Source organism: Athene noctua, chromosome 2 (assembly GCF_965140245.1).
Source record: "Athene noctua chromosome 2, bAthNoc1.hap1.1, whole genome shotgun sequence".
In the NCBI taxonomy this organism is placed as follows: Eukaryota; Metazoa; Chordata; class Aves; order Strigiformes; family Strigidae; genus Athene; species Athene noctua.
In genome coordinates, this window is record NC_134038.1 from 135334904 (window position 1) to 135352703 (window position 17800).

At 34.5% G+C, this 17800-nt stretch overlaps 1 protein-coding gene across 6 annotated transcripts in view; it reads right to left on the bottom strand.

Moving 5' to 3' along the window:
- CRPPA (CDP-L-ribitol pyrophosphorylase A) overlaps positions 1 to 17800 on the bottom strand; it is a 136421-nt gene that overhangs the window by 56625 nt on the left and 61996 nt on the right. For 3 of the 6 annotated variants that reach the window (XR_012633219.1, XM_074900353.1, XM_074900355.1), the window contains exons 6-9: positions 13327 to 13418; positions 7937 to 8029; positions 7139 to 7231; positions 2610 to 2738 (exon numbers count right to left, since the gene is read on the bottom strand). Coding sequence is in view for 5 of the 6 variants with exons in the window: in XM_074900353.1 (XP_074756454.1) it covers positions 2610 to 2738; positions 7139 to 7231; positions 7937 to 8029; positions 13327 to 13418 (407 nt within the window). In the remaining variant the exon portion in view is untranslated. Of the gene's footprint in view, positions 1 to 2609; positions 2739 to 3351; positions 3459 to 7138; positions 7232 to 7936; positions 8030 to 8806; positions 8809 to 13322; positions 13419 to 17800 lie in introns of those variants that run through there. The other 3 variants (XM_074900356.1, XM_074900354.1, XM_074900358.1) reach the window with 3 other exon arrangements.

The following is a 17800-nucleotide window of genomic DNA, read 5'->3' on the forward strand; positions in this document are numbered from 1 at the left end:
TTTGAGCAAATGGAACGTACAAAGCGGGTTATTTATACAGCACATTAAAGCCTTTTCCTTTAATTTTCCTGATTAGCTTCTCAAAGTATCAAATATTCATAGAATTACTTGATATCTTTTTCTAAATACCAAATGAACACTGCATTTAAGAAGTTAAAACATTTTTTTTTCTTAGGGCTTCGCATCTCCTCCAATACTGTCAAAAATGTACTCCTAGGTTCCAAAAGAATTTCATTTCCATTTCCAAAACATTAAAAACAATTATAAATCTCAAAAAATATTTATTTCAACGAATTTACTTTTCTAATACAGAATCTTAAAGACTGCACCCATATTCTTTCATCTCAACACATCATCACGCCCATTTGATCATATCACCCTTCTAAACATAAAATAATTTCACCTCAGTATTACCAGGGTCATGCATCTCAATAAATTCCTCATCCCTACATTTTATCCCTGGTTTTGAATTAGTAAATGTGTGTATATCAACCGTGCACATCTGGTACTGAAGTTATAAACCTGTCAGCTAGAGAGAAGCTCCATGAAGTAATCTGTCATCACTGTTTTCCCAAAATAAACTACAACTTTCAGGGACTTCTAGAAAGCAGATACTGACGGAAGCTATTTGACAACAGGCTGAATATCCTGCATTACAACAGCAGGGCTTTTTGTGCCTCCAGTACCTCTGGACTTCCCGTCATGACAGTATGAAATTCACCTTTCCATGGAATTCACCTGTGGATTCACCTATTAGCTAATGGATTGTACTAAAAGTAAAATACCCTGGTGACTCTCAAATCATGCTTTGGAATTCAAAAAAAACAAAAACAAAAACTATTTTAAAGATGTCTTTTCACTTAAACTGCTTTTATTCTCACTTGTCCCCAGATGAGCAATGAGGTTTGGGTTATGTAATTTCTGGATTCATATGTCAAGTGTTTCCATATGTCTTCACCTAGAAACAATTATGTTCTTTGTAGGTCTGCAGCCAAAAGAAAACTTGATACATATATCGTATATATATACACACATGATCTATAAAACCTAATTTTTAGTTACCTATCAAAACGCTGACAAGCAGGAGGTCAGGACTATATCCCCATCTTTGTGAGCAGGACGTGTTTTAAAGCCTTTTTAAACCAAGATAGATAGAAGTAGTTTGTTTACTTTGCAAAGTGTTTTACTCTATATAATACTTTTTTACACATTAATAAGTGATGACTCCATCTGCAGTGATCTTACATAATCATTCTATCTTTTTATTTTCAAAAAATGAAGGCAACATTCTGCTGAAGTTCTCTGTCCACCTATGGTCAAGAATTTCCATTCAGATCTCATATTGTTATTATACATGCCTGTTATTGATAAAATGTTTTGGTACCATGGTCATAAAAATTCACTGAAGATTATAAAAGTTTTTCTTTTTTTCCAGTCAGCTTTACTAACTGTTATTATCCACTATCTATATTTGATTCACTTGTATATAAAATTATATATGCACCCAATGAACTTTAAAAGGAAAAAAAATGTATTTACACTCAAGCAATATTCACAGTGTTACTTTTTACCATGATAAGGTTCCTCTCAGAGCTACATTTCAACAGTTACTCAAATTATTTTTTCCAAAGGAAGTCAGAACTCACCCTGGAAAAGATGGGGTTTGACAATACCAGAAAGACTGAAAACAGTTGTATGCCCTTGTATGTTGTACAAACAAGAGACAAGCTAAGGTCATGTAATAGTATTTTTCATATTCTGTTGACATCCGAAGTCTGTAAAAGCGTAAACTAATAGGTATTGATACTCATAGCTCTTAATAAAAGCCATATAATTTGGAGGAAAAATTGAGTCTTTGGTATAGCAGAAAAAGATAGATAGATAACTATAGCCATGCTTAATCAATTATATATAAACATGAACACCTAACTCGACTTTAAAGATATCAGCTAAGACTACATTTATTTTTCTTTTTTTTTAAATTTCCATTGAGTATCTTATTTCTTCCTTCACCACTAAGTTAAGAAGCTGCAAAGACTGTATCTGCACTGGAGACAAGGCAGCCCACTTTTTTTGTTGGTAGAATGTTTCCCAGGAAAATGGTTTATTTTAAATAACTTTAGTCAGTCCAAAGGATGCTGGAGTGCTAATCATTTTTGCCTCCAGCTGAGGCAATTTGCTGCTACTGCAGACATGGACACTGTTTGTTTCAACATCTCTATGCCATGACCTTTCCATCACCTGAATACCAGTTTTCATAAGGAATGCAAAATTCTGCAAAACCACCGATCAAATATACTTCTACTATTTTTTTTAATGCTGCAAAAAGCAAGTTTCAAAGCAGAAAAGCAAAAAGAAACAGGGCCCTGACAGTTTTGTGTGCTTCCAAACGTCTTTATCATTTACTCCCCCTCTAATCAAAATGCTTAGTTTTGCCCGTAACTACAGACTCTTGAATTTTGAACAAGAACAGGCAAGAATCTTGCAAAAAACCAATCTTTTATCATGTCCTATTTGTTTCTCTTTGATTTTTTAAAAATTAAGATTCTATCATTAATCATATAAATCACAAAAGAAGATAATCTGCACATAGAAAAATAATTACATACCTTATATTGGATAAGGAGACCATAAACCAAAATGTTTTTCTTTTTCATTTCCCCTGCAAATTTCTTGATCCTAGTTAGTTCTTCTATCCCGATGCTAAAAGAAATATTTTCTGAAATATCCAAGTGCATCTGCAAAGGAACAAATAAGAAAGAAAGAAAAAACAAAAATTCCACTTTTTCCATAGTGTGTTATTTTAGACTGCCAGTTTTTAGTATCTCATTTTTATGTGTTAAGCACACAAAAATACAGGCTAACAAAGGTTTCTCTTAGTTAGCTTCTATTACTATTGAATTGCATTACTTATATATTCAGTGACATGAAAATTTTTTCTTCTCAAAGCATACTGAAACCAATACGCCAGAACACATCAGAATACTCTAATTGCATATTTAAAATATTTAATTAAGTCAGAAAATAAGAAACATACTTTTCTAAATTCTAATTTAACTTTCACAGATTTTTCTTTTTACTATCAGGTTATTAAAGAAACACAGGTTTCTTCTTAAAGCATCTTAAGAGGTTTTCCAAATGGAACTGCATTATTTAAAGACTCACTTTGTATTTACTACCTTTTCAGTATAGCATATTAGTTGCCTAAATTGGATTAATTTCAAGACACACTTCAATTTTAAAAAGCAGAAATTACTTCAAAAGAAGGTGGTGATATGACTATCCTGAAGTCTTGGGCAGGGAAAGGCAACTCTCATATCCATCAGGGATTCTGCACAAACATGGTGGGTCTTACAGGACCTGAACTGGTATCTCCAGGGAGGTATCAAGCAGCTCAACCCTTTCCCAAGGCTTTTGTGTTCCAGTTCTATCCGTTTACTTTACAAAGTTTCTATTAACTGTAGAAATCAAAATTTAGGATGATGATTTGTACATACAAACTTTCAGCATCTATTAATAGCAGAAATAACTTTCGCCTTAAGAGAAAGAAAATATTTTTCAGGCTGAATTATTCCATTGATGTAAAACTTATCTAAGTACTACATAGAGTAGTATAGTCATAGCCCCAGAGATCTGTGCTTGTAAAAAATATTTCAATTTTCCTTTGTACCTTATGTTGAATTTATCCTGACAGATAACAGGTTTTTACTCATCTTCCCTTGCAACATTTCTTTAAAAGCTATTTACTGGCTAAGTGCATATTCACCAGGAACAAAGTTGCTGTCTTGTACTACACAGGCAGAGATTAATTTTCAAACACTCTTTATTTTGCTATTTTTTATCCCAAACAAGGCTAAAGTACCACTCATTTACAGAAATTTTAAAACCTACTATTTTGAGGGAACACAACCTAACACCTATTTACCACTAACCTGTTCCACAGCTTTAAAAAGAGATTTTTTCCTCAAACTTTTGTACTGAAAGGCAAACAATAGCAACTACAGAGCTGAAGTACTAGTTTTCTTTCTAACCCTAAGTAATAACAACAAAATAAAAATCATATCCATTTGTAACACCTACAAATGTGAACAGGTATTACTTAAGAAAAATAATGTCCGTTTAAGAATATGATTCTTCTGGTTATAGCAGAATTGGAAAGGATACTGGTTTGATGCAGACAAGTAACTGCATGAAGTTTAACTGTGCTTCCTAATTCTCCTGCAACTTTTCTGCTATGTCCAGATACAATGGTCCAATTACTGTTTCAGCTTACAGATGCCACAAAAAACTCCAGTCAGGCACCAGGATAAAGGATAGACTTTGAAATCTGTGGCAATTTATTGGCAGGAATGTGGACAGAAGTCATCAAGTCCAGCGCAAGCTCATCCTTTTACTAGGATAATTCTTCCCAGGCTGGTGAAACAATTTGGCTCAATAATAGCACCTGTCATTTTTACAACCAAAGAAGCTGAGTATCGGAAGGAAAAATAGAACTGATTCTCTTAATTATCAGATTGTTACAAAAAAGTTACACGTGTCCTGAAATCAAAGAATAGACAAGAACTTTCCAATTACACAAAAGTCTACCTTAGGCTTTTCCTGATTATGAGGTTAGAATGGAAGCAGTTAGCTGCTCTCCTCATTTATCCTTTCAGTTCTTCATTACCAGGAACAGTTTTACTTCTAAGAGTAAGAAAGAATAATGTTTCCTGTACATCTAGTACCTAAAACCTATGTATTTAAATGTCGTCATAGTGCTTAAAATTCTGAGTCACATTTCCCTGAGACATATTAATGTGCCCTTTTACATCAAAAGAAAGTGTCTTACAGGACTTTTCACTAACAATGTGTTCAGGTTTTATGTTAGACAAAGCATACGGCAAAGAATAAAGATGAGGAGAATCCCACTCACAAGCCTTAGTGAAGAGGACACTCAACACTGAATTTAATTAAAGACTGCTGAAGGAAGTTTCTATCCCCCAGCCATACCATCTGTAATGAGTTTTAGGGATCAGAAGTTTAAAGGATTTAAATAGTTCCCAGTGATTAATATGAGACAATGATTTGTTTAGTTAATTCTTTAGTCATTTATAACCTACTTTCCAGTCCTGCTTTCTCCTTGTATTTCTAAAAAATACTGTGGTAACTCCATAAAATTTGAGACTGTAGCATAACATGCCTTTTTATAATTAGTGTACTTGATTTTTTAAAGACACTTTTAACAAATGTATGTGTATCTGTGTTTTAAATGTTAGCAACTGTTTCCACCTAGTTATGAGACTTCTCCCACTGTCTAGTTTTGGGAAATTGCAAGGAGCTGTCAGGAAAAACTGATGGATCTGGAGTACAATAAAGAGATTAACTGTATTATTTTCTCTTGAAGCTATTTTAAAAGCTGTCCACCTAAATAATTTGTGCATGCTGCAGGCTGCTCAAACAAATACACTCTCATTAAAAATGGTGCTGGATTCCACAATCACTTCAAGATCTAGGATCTTAGGGGCAAAACCTGAGCTTCATCATGATCTTCTGTAAGCATTATTTACATTCATACCTCTATCTCAGGAAATATTAAGTCCAAGATATTTATAGCTACAATTATTAAAACAAAGCTCTCACATTCCATATGTCACACTAAAAAGGCACTTAATTCAAAGTCTAAAGTAGAGATTAGCTATGAATCAGGTACAAAATAAGCATGCTTTCAACACCATAGTATTACCTAGTTGATTAACAATTCCAACTTTATCTGCACACCCCCAAAATTTAACACAGACAGAAATGGGTCTTTATATTCTTTATAAAAGACTAATGAAAACATTCTCAGTCCAGAAAAGAGCATTCTACACATCCAGTAGCCTTGTAAATGGACAACAGAATTGGAGACATGTCATTTGTCTGATTATCAAAGGTGGAAACAATTTATCTTCGAAAATTCAGTAAAATTAAAGCTCTACTCTGAACTTCCTCAGAAACAAGGTCAAGAAAAAAAAAGACAGTCTAGAAAAAGTGCTAAATATTGATGTTCACAGAATCACAGCAGCTCACTCCAAGAGAACAGCATATAACAGGTAAGACTGTAATTTTTTTCATTTGTAAGAGTAATTGATCTTCATGATCTCATTTATTTGTTAGGTCCGTAATGAAATTTCGTAACTTACCTTTCAGACTAAGCATAAAATTGAGAATTAAATGCTCAGTTTTACCTCCAGATCACTAGACCATGCACTTCAGAAATTATTCAGACTCCATGTAAAATAAATATTTATTCTTTTTTCAGGGGCTTCATATATGGAATTATATTTTAAAATCACAACACATTATCTTGTGCTATTGCTGGAGAGTATAACAACTGCAGTCCAGAGGCACACTCCTTGTGACAGATGGCATTAATGACACTCATTCCACCCAATACTTCTCATCCCTACCTATTAAGTCAGAATACACAATGGATTTAATTGGATCTGGTTACACTGCACAGAGACTTTCAAACTACTCATATTCTTTTCCTTTTTAATAGTCTGAGTAAAATAAAAGTCATGTACACCTTCAGCTGTTCATCTACATGAACTGTTAAATTATTCTGCCAGCAATATTCAAATAATGAGAATTTCAGCCAAAAATACACTCTAAACTTTTGCCACATACCAGAACAGATTTTTCAGTCTTACAACATTTCAGTACATAAAGTATGTATTGAAGATATATTGCAAAGTAATTCAAAATGAATTTTTAATGCTTGGACCAGAAAAGAAATATTAATTTTAAAACTTTGAATAAGCCACACATCATAGAAAAAAAATAAAGCCACTTAATTCTGTTTCAACTGAGCATTCAAGCAGAGTACATCATTTACAGCATTCTCAGCAGACATGGAGCACAACAGCAAAGCAGGAGTTAAAGGTTCAATATAACTAGCCACGATGAGTCTTTCACAGGAATACAATAAATTGTGATTTGCTTGTGTTGATTTCCTGACAGCATATAGTATATTTGCTGAACTGCAAATGCTCTTTACAGTCCAATTTACAGTTCAAATTTACAATTTTATTCAGAGCTAGTGGCAGTTTAAACCTAGTCTAACATTTAAAAATATTTCATTAGATGCTTTCTACAGTAACTTACAGGAGTTACCTACCGAAATAAGGACAACTGGATATAAGAGAGGAAGATCTGATTTTTCCAACATATCCACTAGCTGCTGGGTTTCTTGAATGGCATACTTTTTATCCTGTATGAAAATATATGTTTAGAGTTACTGAAAACATCAAACAGTGATTACATAAAAAAACTGAATTCAAAGATCTGTTTTTTACCAAAAAAAAAAGTACATCACTTTTTTGGTTTTGGGAGTTTTATTTGGTTGGTTGTTCGGTTCTAATATATTTGTAACACTTTTGTCTGCTAAAGTTATATCTGTTGGAAAAAAAAAAAAAAAATTACTTTTAAGAAATATATATATATATATAATGAGCATAAGGGTCTTGTCTGGTCTCAGATACAGTTCATCTAAAACCCTCCTGTTCCCATACAGGAACCCAAATACAGACTGCATGGCATGCATGTGTCCAAAATGGGAAGCACATAATTTAGACCATGGGAGCAATACACAGGTAGGTGACTACACATATGACATACTCATCTTGAGACAAGTCACTTCAGTACAATATCTGTGAAAGGAAAGTTTAAACTACTTTCTGTTGCATCCTTCTTGTTCAAGAATTCATGGCTGGTTTAACAATAAACTGATGGAAGTACAGAACCAGGAGAGAAAGAACAGATCAGTATCTAGTTTGGTGCACATCAGAAACACCAAATATTGGAATGGATACACCAAGACGACTGAAAAAGCGAACAACTTATTGCTGAAATATATTATTTAACATTATCAATAAGTTTAAGTTCAAAACTAAAAGCATGCATCCTTACTACTTACATTTATGCAAACAAAATTGTAGCACTGTCCTGAAAAGATGTTTTGTAGACGGCTATCATTTTTGCTCAGAGATATCGATACAGCTTCAATCTGCTTAGAAAAAAAAATATTACTACGTCACAAATTTGACTTCAGCCTTAACTATCTTCAAAAGCTTCCACCATTATGGCAGAGTTTGTTCATTCAAGTGATTCAAAACTGGCAATTATTATTTCCACTGTAAGAATAAAAAACAGCTCAAACTTTTAGGTGACTCAACAGTGAAGCATGGAGTCCAACATCCTGCAGTTTTCTGCAAGTTTTTGTTGAAGCATATGCTAGGGGGAGCCATTCCAGAAACATCCCTAGAAGAATCTGACACTAACGCTGCTGCCTGGGTTAGGATGGATGTTCAGTTGTTCCCAGAGATGAAAATACTGTTCATAGTATTAAGATGATCCAATGATTTTAGACCTCTAATTCCGAGAAAATTTCTATAATATTCAAATACAGTTATATATTTTGTCTTCATGCAACTAAGAATACTATAAATGAAGAAGTACGTATGAAAGATCAGGTGCACAGGCATTCTAGGATTCCGCATATGACAAGACTCATTTAGAATTTCTCCTGAAAATAATTTCCTCAGTGAATACTTTAAAATACTGTCTTAATCACAGATATACTTATTTTGCAACCTTTAACTGTAACACCAGCTATGAAATTATCTTACCTTAATTAAAATTAAAAGTAGATTCTACTACATTATCAGCTTCAGTATTGTCTTAAGTAAAATGGCAAACCAGGTAATAGAAGGGGAATTTGTTTCCTAAGAGAAGATAACACTTTGAAGCCAATTAAAAAAAAAATGCTGAAAATAAGGCAAAAAACCCCTTCATTTTGCTTCTATTAAACTACCAAACCTCACTGTTTCACTGTTCAAATGAGTTTTATTTCTGTCCAGAACCCATATTACATATAGTTGCAAACAACAGAAACAATACACTGCCGTGTTCCCTCGAATTGTCACTCAATCCACAATCCAACAGAAGTACCAAATACAACATTTAATAAGGCTTTGCACTGTTATCTAAAGCTGTATCTAAATATTTATTTTTATAACACTTGGGGACCTAACTTGTTTGCAAAAGAAGGTGGTTTGAAACCCAAAAGTTGATACTTATGCACTAAATATTTTAGAAACATTTGGGGCTGAAAATCTGATACACAGCCCCAAAGTGTTGACATTTAATATTTTAAAGAGACACACACCACACACACACAAAAAAAAAAATTTAAAAAAAGAAAAAAAAAAAAAAACAAAACAGAGAAAGCAAGAATTCCTTAAAATACTTTAAAAATGTGATTTTAAACTCCAGTGCTCTCCTGGCTTGAACTTCCGCAGAAGTAAAATCAGAAATCCCCAGTACCTTTACAATCTTATACATACTTAGATGAATAGGAGCATACTGCATGCCAGTCTTTTCAGAAGGTAGAATGGAACATGACTCAAGGGAGAAGGCCTACTTTTTTTTTCCTTGAGATATTACAATACATGATGCTTAAGTATTCCCGAACATTTAAAATTAATATAGTGTATCAGTATTTTGATTTACCTTGAACAATGTCAAGTGTAAGGTCCCGCACTTCGGCCGGGGCAATCCCAAGCACAGATACAGGCTGTGTAATGAGTGGACTGATGAAAACAGTCCTGGGGAGAAGGACTTGGGTGTGTTGGTGGATAAGATCAACATGAGCCAACAGTGTGCATTTGCAGCCCAAAAAGCCAACCATATTCTGGGCTGCATCAAAAGCAGTGTGGTCAGTAGGTCAAGGGAGGTGATTCTGCCCCTCTACCCTCATGAGAACCCATGTGGAGTCCTGTGTCCAGCTCTGGAGCCCACAACACAATAAGGATACAGAACTGTTAGAACAAGTCCAGAGGAGGGCTACCAAGATGATCAAAGGGCTGGAACATCTCTCCTATGAGGACAGGCTGAGAGAGTTGGGCTTGTTCAGCCTGGAAAAGAGAAGGCTCTGGGGAGACCTCATAGTGGCCTTCCAGTACCTGACAGGTGCCTACAAGAAGGCTGGGGAGGGACTTTTTACAAGGGACTGTAATGATAAGACAAGGGGTAATGGGTGGAAGCTGAGGGAGGAGAGGTTTAGATTAAATATAAGGAAGAAGTTTTTTACTGTGAGGGTGATGAGGCACTGGAACAGGTTGCCCATGGAGGTTGTGGATGCTCCATCCCTGGAAGCATTAAGAGCCAGGTTGGATGGAGCCTTGAGCAACCTGATCTAGTGGAAGGTGTCCCTGACATAGCAGAGGGGTTGGAACTAGTCGATCTTTGAGGTCCCCTCCAACCCAAACCATTCTATGCTCCCATGATTCTATGAATTTGATACAGCAGTACACTGAGCCTTTGTTTTGCAGGCATATTATCCAGCAAAGATTGAATCTGTCTTCTCTCTTGGAAAATTAAGCACAGTTGCCTAACTAGAAGTTTTAATACATCATCAATTAACTAAAATTAATTCTTATTCTATTTGATATGTTAGTATCTTATGGAAAAGTACTTTTAAAATTAAACAATATTAATCAAAGTTATCACCTACTTTAGAGAGCAAAAATTACCTTAAATACCATCTCAATTAAAAGTGTTTGACACATAATGCTTCAGTGTTTAAATACAAAAAAACTATATGGATTTGCTTAATCACTTCTGGTCATTGTAGCAATTGATATTCAGTTACTGTAATGAATCAGAGATAGTAAGTTTTTACAAACAGGAAGACAGGAATAATAAATATGTTTTCTTTAACATTTTTTTCTACTTATTGGATGCCCTGTGCTGAAGTCTCCACTTTACCTAACATCTGCTTTCATAAAATCAAAAAATAATACCAGGACAACGGGAATCTGTAAAAGTTAGTTAAATTATATCAGAATTTAAAATCACAGTTGATACTAATCTGGCAGCCAGACAATACAATGATTAAGAAATCAGTGAATTTCTACTAATGAAACACTAGTTCATTTCCTAATTGAAAACAACCAAATATTTTGATACACTGCTTGTGGATAACTATCCAGTCACAAAAATAACACACACCTTCACCCAGCTACTTACATTTCATGTGACAGGAGCACCTTGTCACTGAATAAGCAGGAGTACATAATTTCCAGACACAGAAGAAAACACCTTTAGCCCCCATTTAGGTTTGCTTGCTTCAAAAGAAAGGGCTGAATAACAAATGTAACAAAATTTCTTTTGAATTCTTCTTTAAAGATTCTTTAAGGTTGCATCTAGAAGTTAACAATTATCTTAAAAGCAAATATGCCTGATACTAAGAACTAGTGTCAAGACTGCCTAAAACATTAAAATATTGGCCACAGTTAGCTTAAATTTCAGATAATATGTACTCTACTGGATGTTTCCCAATTAGTGTCTTATTTAGATCAGTTATCCTCCAATTAACCTTTTCAAAAGGCCCAGATTTCAGCATAGTACATTCAACTTGCTTAAAATAATTACCATGTTGTACAGTCACCTCTCTCACTGAACAAGGTTACTGTGCTTCCCTTGCGAAATCATAACCCAGTGTACATGTTCTTTCTAAGGTGCTTCAAATTTTTAAGTTCTGTATATTGGTAAGCTTAAAAATTAATTCTTAGGGATTTTTCTGTTTAAAAAACAAGACACTCAGTACATAGATATTAGTTTTTATAGATTTTCAATCTGAGGGCTCATAAAATGAATGACTAAGGATGTTTCAAGGACCAGTAGAAGACAGGGATCTTGACGGGAGTTCTTTGGCAGGTGTCATTCTGCAGTAATGTTTTGAAAGCACTGAACAGAAATTTAACAATCATTATATATCATATAAACATGGATCAAAAGAGAGAACAGTGTTATAAATCATCAACTAAATAAACTGATTTAAAAGAGCCATCAAAAAAATTCAGTCCCATATCAGCAGGAATCCCTCATTTTATGCTCTCATTACCTTACTTGTGGTCATTTTATGTGTGTTTTATTCAAATGCACCATAGCTTCAGATGCCTGACCAACCCAACGATTAACTGGTTTTGCAATGGAAATTTGGAAACATGTACATTTTAGCTAGTTTTGGTGCCAGTCTTATTTGAGGTTGCTGAGTCTGGAGTCACAGTGTTGGTTGGTGAAACATCACACATTCTTTGACTTTTCTTACTGGCTTGGAAGTGTTTCTCATGGTATGAATAAAGTGGTTATAAGCAAACATAATATATAGATATGTCAACACTAAAGAAGTACTTTTTTTCTAATATGGGTAAGTGATGTCTTCCTAGTAATTGTAGAATAATCTAAATGGAGAGAAAAAAGGAAAAATAGCAATGTATCTGGTATCAGTGAAATGGAAACAGACTTCTCCATTATACAGCTACTCACACAAGAAAAGATCTTATTCAGCTCTGCTAATGTTTTGCACTTTTATATGTGGACATTTAATAGATATAAAGCATGATTTTCCATACTATTTTTTTTTTCCAAACAAAAACTATATGTACAATGTCAAATTACATTTTTAGATATAAAATAGCAATACCATTTGGTACAGAAGAACATCCTACTATTATCTAAGCACAAAATGCAGAAGATCAACAGACATGAATAAAATCATTACAGAAGTAGCATTATGCAAATCGGGAAACCTGTATTTTTGAACAGCTATTCCCCATCTGTTTCTCTGGGTAACAGAAAGATGCAATATCATCACATAAGATATAATTAAGAATCACCCCAAGATCGGTCAAGATTTAAGCGATTACCAAATGTTAATCACCTTTGGGAAAATGAAAATATGTGATAATTCTATTAGTAGGAATAATGAAAAAGGAAAAGATAGCTAAATGCCAGTAGAAAATTCCATCAATATCCTACAGCAACAGCTTCAATGAGCATTCACTAAGACTGAAATGTACCTCTATCTCTCTGCAAAAAGGCTAACTGGACTTTGCATTTGCAGCTCCATAGGAATACAACTTACTGTTTAATTGGTTCAGACTTTAATTCAGACTTCAAAGTAACAAAAGTATTTCCCCTTTAACATATTTGTAATTATTTGGGCTTACTAAATTCATAAAATCTAAAGAAAATGGCCTCTCTGTTGTCTGGATCCAATTTCTCCTCTAATCTAATATATACATTTTAAGAGGATCTGTAAGATCCCCCTCCACAGCATAATTGGGCAGAAGATGCTTGTTTCTTGGTAACTTCCACACCTGGTATTAATCCCTTTTAATAAGCACTACAGTGACACAGGATGTCTCAGTTTCTGTATTCATATTATTTAGACCATTTCTTATGAGTTGTGACATCCAGAAACATTACATTAATCGTATAGTTTACAGCCACAGTACTTACTTGGCTTTTCAGAGTTTCATGAAGGAGAAAACCTATTTGTGCAACAGCCTCCTTCACATCAGCGATGACACAAACTTGTTGCGATAGGTTGTCTGCGATGAAGAAAAAAACCTTAGTATTTCATGCAAAGATAAATCACAATTGGAATTACTAATCTGCTAAACATTACCTTCAAACCACATACTGTTGTCTCATGACAGAACCTTTTCAACAGTTGTAAATTTAACTTTAAGATTACTTATTTCAAGGCACAGTTAATATAACTACATCATTTATATAACATACATTTCAAATATAAATTTCATATTATATTTTATATGATTTTGTACGATGTGAAAAAATCACATAAGATCTGTTCCCAAAGGCCATTCAAATAAGGCACTTCCATGAAAAGGTATTTCTCAGGCCCACACCACTGACATCGGATGGCAACCAAGAACATAACTTTCTGAAAACTGCATACTACCTACCACGTCAACAGATCACTAAATGCAGTGTCAGCAATACTGAGACAAGCAAAAAAAAGCAGAAGATAGCATAAATCCTCTTCTCAACAATGTGTACTACATAATACACACCACACCCTCCCCCCAAATAAATTTATTGAAGATATTATTCAGGGAGACAGCAGATATAACTGTTCACCTCAATATCAAAAAAGTTGCAGAATCAGTGACCAAGATCTTGGCATGGAGAACTTCCTAGATCTTTTAACTGGTGGTGGTGGGATGTAATATTTTGTCAAATTATTGCCTGATCTTCTCCACAAAGCAAATATTTAAGAAAATTAGTGTTTTCTCTTGTTAGTGACTACAATTTCAAGATTCAGTGGGCGTTTGCCTTTCTTTAAACAAACAATTCAAAATAATTCAAGACTGGAACTCTCACTTATAATTTAGAGTTTTGTCCTTTAGATATGAATTAATATTCAAAACAAAACATAAGATTTCCAATGTCTTTGGGGTAGCCATTCCATAAGCAGCTAGAAATTTCATCAACGTAAAGTCTAATTATGTTTAAAGCATTGAAACTTTAGGAACAGAAATATACCGAACACCACCACAAAATAAATTAGTAGTGAAAGACATAAAAGGAACTATAAAAATATGGCCTAACTGCTCTTCAAACAAGTCTGAATATAAAGATACATATTTGCTGCATGTGGAAAGTTATTTTTATAACTATATACCACACAATAAGTTCAATCAGATGCATTACTTAAGTAAACATCTCACTTTCTTTTGTAAACTCAAAGACTTCTTTACAAAAATAGACATACAGACCTGAAAATTAATTTTAAAGCCTCTGCAGAGTTAACATTATCAGAAAGTTGCTTACGATTTTTAAACAAATTTTTGTAAGCAGGAAAAGTGAACTTACAACTGGGGATCCCAAAGGATAAGTACAATGATTTTATGAATCACAGGCATTTATTATGTCCAATATTTATAATGTGGCAACAAAAATAGTGGTAGCAACTGGCTTTGTATTAAGTTAGCAAGAATGGGGAGGGGGGGAATAAAGAGAGAGAACAATAAACATATGCTTATTAACCATCACAACCAGATGAAAGCGAGAATTAAAAAAATGCATGGCCAGTTCTCACAGGGCTGGAAATCACAGGATACTACAACTGTGGGAGAAATTATCTTCCCATAGATTCACTGGGCAAAAAAATATACTGAACATGCATCAAAGTTGGCTTCTACTAATACTAGATAACTTTACAGTCTAAAAAAATGGGTCAGTGGGAAACCATATTGAATTAATTTCTTATCAGCAGAAAGAAACCCATGGGTAGATTGAAATCAGAGCAAGAGCCACTTGAATTTAGTACTGTACACAGAATGCAGATACAAGATAGATGTACATAATAAAGCAGACTGGCATATCAAATTTCAAGAACTCAGATTCTATTGAACTAAGTAATTTAATGAAGAAGGTCAGATTGGAGCTATTACAATAAACCACATGTGGGACAAGGCTGTAGAAAAGGCACCATAACTTACGTTCAGACAGTTCTTTTCAAAAAGAAGTCAGTTATCAACAGCAAGTGTCAAAAGTAACCTCACAAGAGGCTGCTCAAACACTGCAACTATAAAAGCCCATCTTGCTCCTCTCCCCAGCCCCCTGAAAACTCTAACTTCCTGTAATGTAAAGGAGAAAGGAGAGACAACTGCCAAAAAAAAGCAACTGAGATTTGCAGGTTGAATTTAATAAAGAAGAAAGTAAAGCTGAATGAAATGTGAAAAAATGTATTTTTAATCTGGAAGAGGAATGTAATGTTATATGGGGAAAGTCTAAAAATAAATGAAAAAAATTAAAGTAATGATAATACACACACTGAAAAGATGCTGCATGCTTTTAAATGATTGAGAAAAATGAATAGAAAGTCTGGAAATCATCGTTTACAAAATCAACATAGCAAAGCAACAGTTCTTGTCTAGTTTAGGTTTAAAACTCAATTTCCATTTAAATCCCAACTGTTTCAAGTGGCCAAAAAGATCTATACATTAGTTTAGATGGTCTGCACCTTTGCTGTACTGTGGGAAGGAAGGCTGAGTGGAGCCTTCCTCCCCAAGACTGCCTGTGTCCCACCTCTGGTAAGCTGATGAAGCTCTCTGTCACTCGGTGTAATCACACTTGAACCCAGTGTGTGCAGCTGGAGCACTGGCTTGTAACTCCACAGATTTCATGAGTTCCGCTCACCACATGCAGCATTTTATTCCTGATTTTCAGAATTCTGGTCATTCTGGAAAGCCATGTCATGGCCGTATCACAAAGACTTTCAAGACTCAGCTCACAAAATTTTGTTTTTCATCGGACTGCTGGGTAATTCAGGCTGGAAGGGACCTCAGGAGGTCTGTAGTCCAAACTCCTGCTCAAAGCAGGATCACCCATGAGGTCAGGCCTGGTCGCTCAGCCCTTTACCCCCTGGCACTTGAAAGCCTTTGAGGATGAACACTGCACAGTCTCTTCAGGCAACCTGTTCACTGCTTGACTGTCCTTATGGTGAAAGAGTTTTTCTTTTTATTGAGTTGGAACTTCCCTTGGTTCAGTTTTTTGCCTTGCTGCCTCTTGTCCTCCCACCGCACACCACTGTTCTACTTTACTTCTGTACTTCCATGTCATAGCTTCTTTTTCATCTGCCCAACATTTTTTTTCTCTTGCTATTGCATTACCTATCAAAACCTCTCTCTTCCTTTGCCCTCCTCTAGTTACTTTAAACTTATTTCACTGGAAACCTCCTCTTCTAATGCACGTCTCCCATTTCTTCTCAGCTTCTTTCCAGCTGTACCTGACTATGGAGTAACCCTCCCCATACCGCACCACATTTAACATCCATTCGCAGCATATTTTTTGCATAAAATTAAAAATAGTTAAAACTTTATGTGCCAAATTCTGTTAGGTTTAAACATTAAATTCCTCCATTGGGAAAGGAGTAGGAATTTTCTTCATTAAAGATAAATTTGATACAGGATTTCAGAATTTGTTCCATTAAACCTCCCTCCCTCTCCAGCAGAAAACTTAATTTTCAATTTTTCTGTGCTCTTCTTCGATATCCTGAAAGCTTTAGATCACATTATTATTCAGTAACACCTGTTACAGTCTTTATCCTAGGATCTCACCCAAAATTATAAATTAAAATGTCTGCATGTTTATGGAACTACCTTAGATAACATACTAAGTGTACTCTAATGAATGACTTAGAAGTTTACCCTGAAAAGCATGCCACAAACAAGCAGCAATTAAAATAATACTTTGTTTGAATAAAGATGATAAATATCATATCCTACGGAATTAATAACATAAGAATAAAAATGCATATGAAATGCAACTAGGTTTTAGCCTACAGACAGATTTTTTTCTCTTAATTGCATATTTGTGTGTATACATACACTTGTTTCTGTAAACATATGTTCATACCATGCCATTCTTGGTTTGTCATTACAATTCCTACTATTTTGGAAGCACATCTTATTCATCAAAATACTTTTGAAGTTTGCAGTGAATTCAAAAGAGTAAATTAATTTATCAGAATTCCATTTTCACTACACAGCAATGGTTTGACTGGTCTGGAAATTCTGCACAGTTCTCTCTGCCACTTCTAGTATCTCATAACAGAGATGTTTCTACCACTGTAAACACAAGAAAAATGAAGTAAGTACTGCCAAGCATTTAGTTCATTCATGCTCAACAGAATGATTTGAAATTGTTATTGGTATAACATAGGTAACCAAAAATATCTAAATTTTTTGTTTACCCATTCCACATTTCTCCATAGCCACAAAAAGCAAAATGCAAACTTGACACTGCCCATACCAATATTAGTATACAAGGAAGAGAGGATGATTTTGTGGTGGAAGATACACAAGAGGGTTGTTCTCACCTGAGAATAACCATTCTGAGGAGTACCTCTCCATCTGCCAGTCTTTTCCTTTGCCCCACATCAGAGAACAGCCACTGGATAATG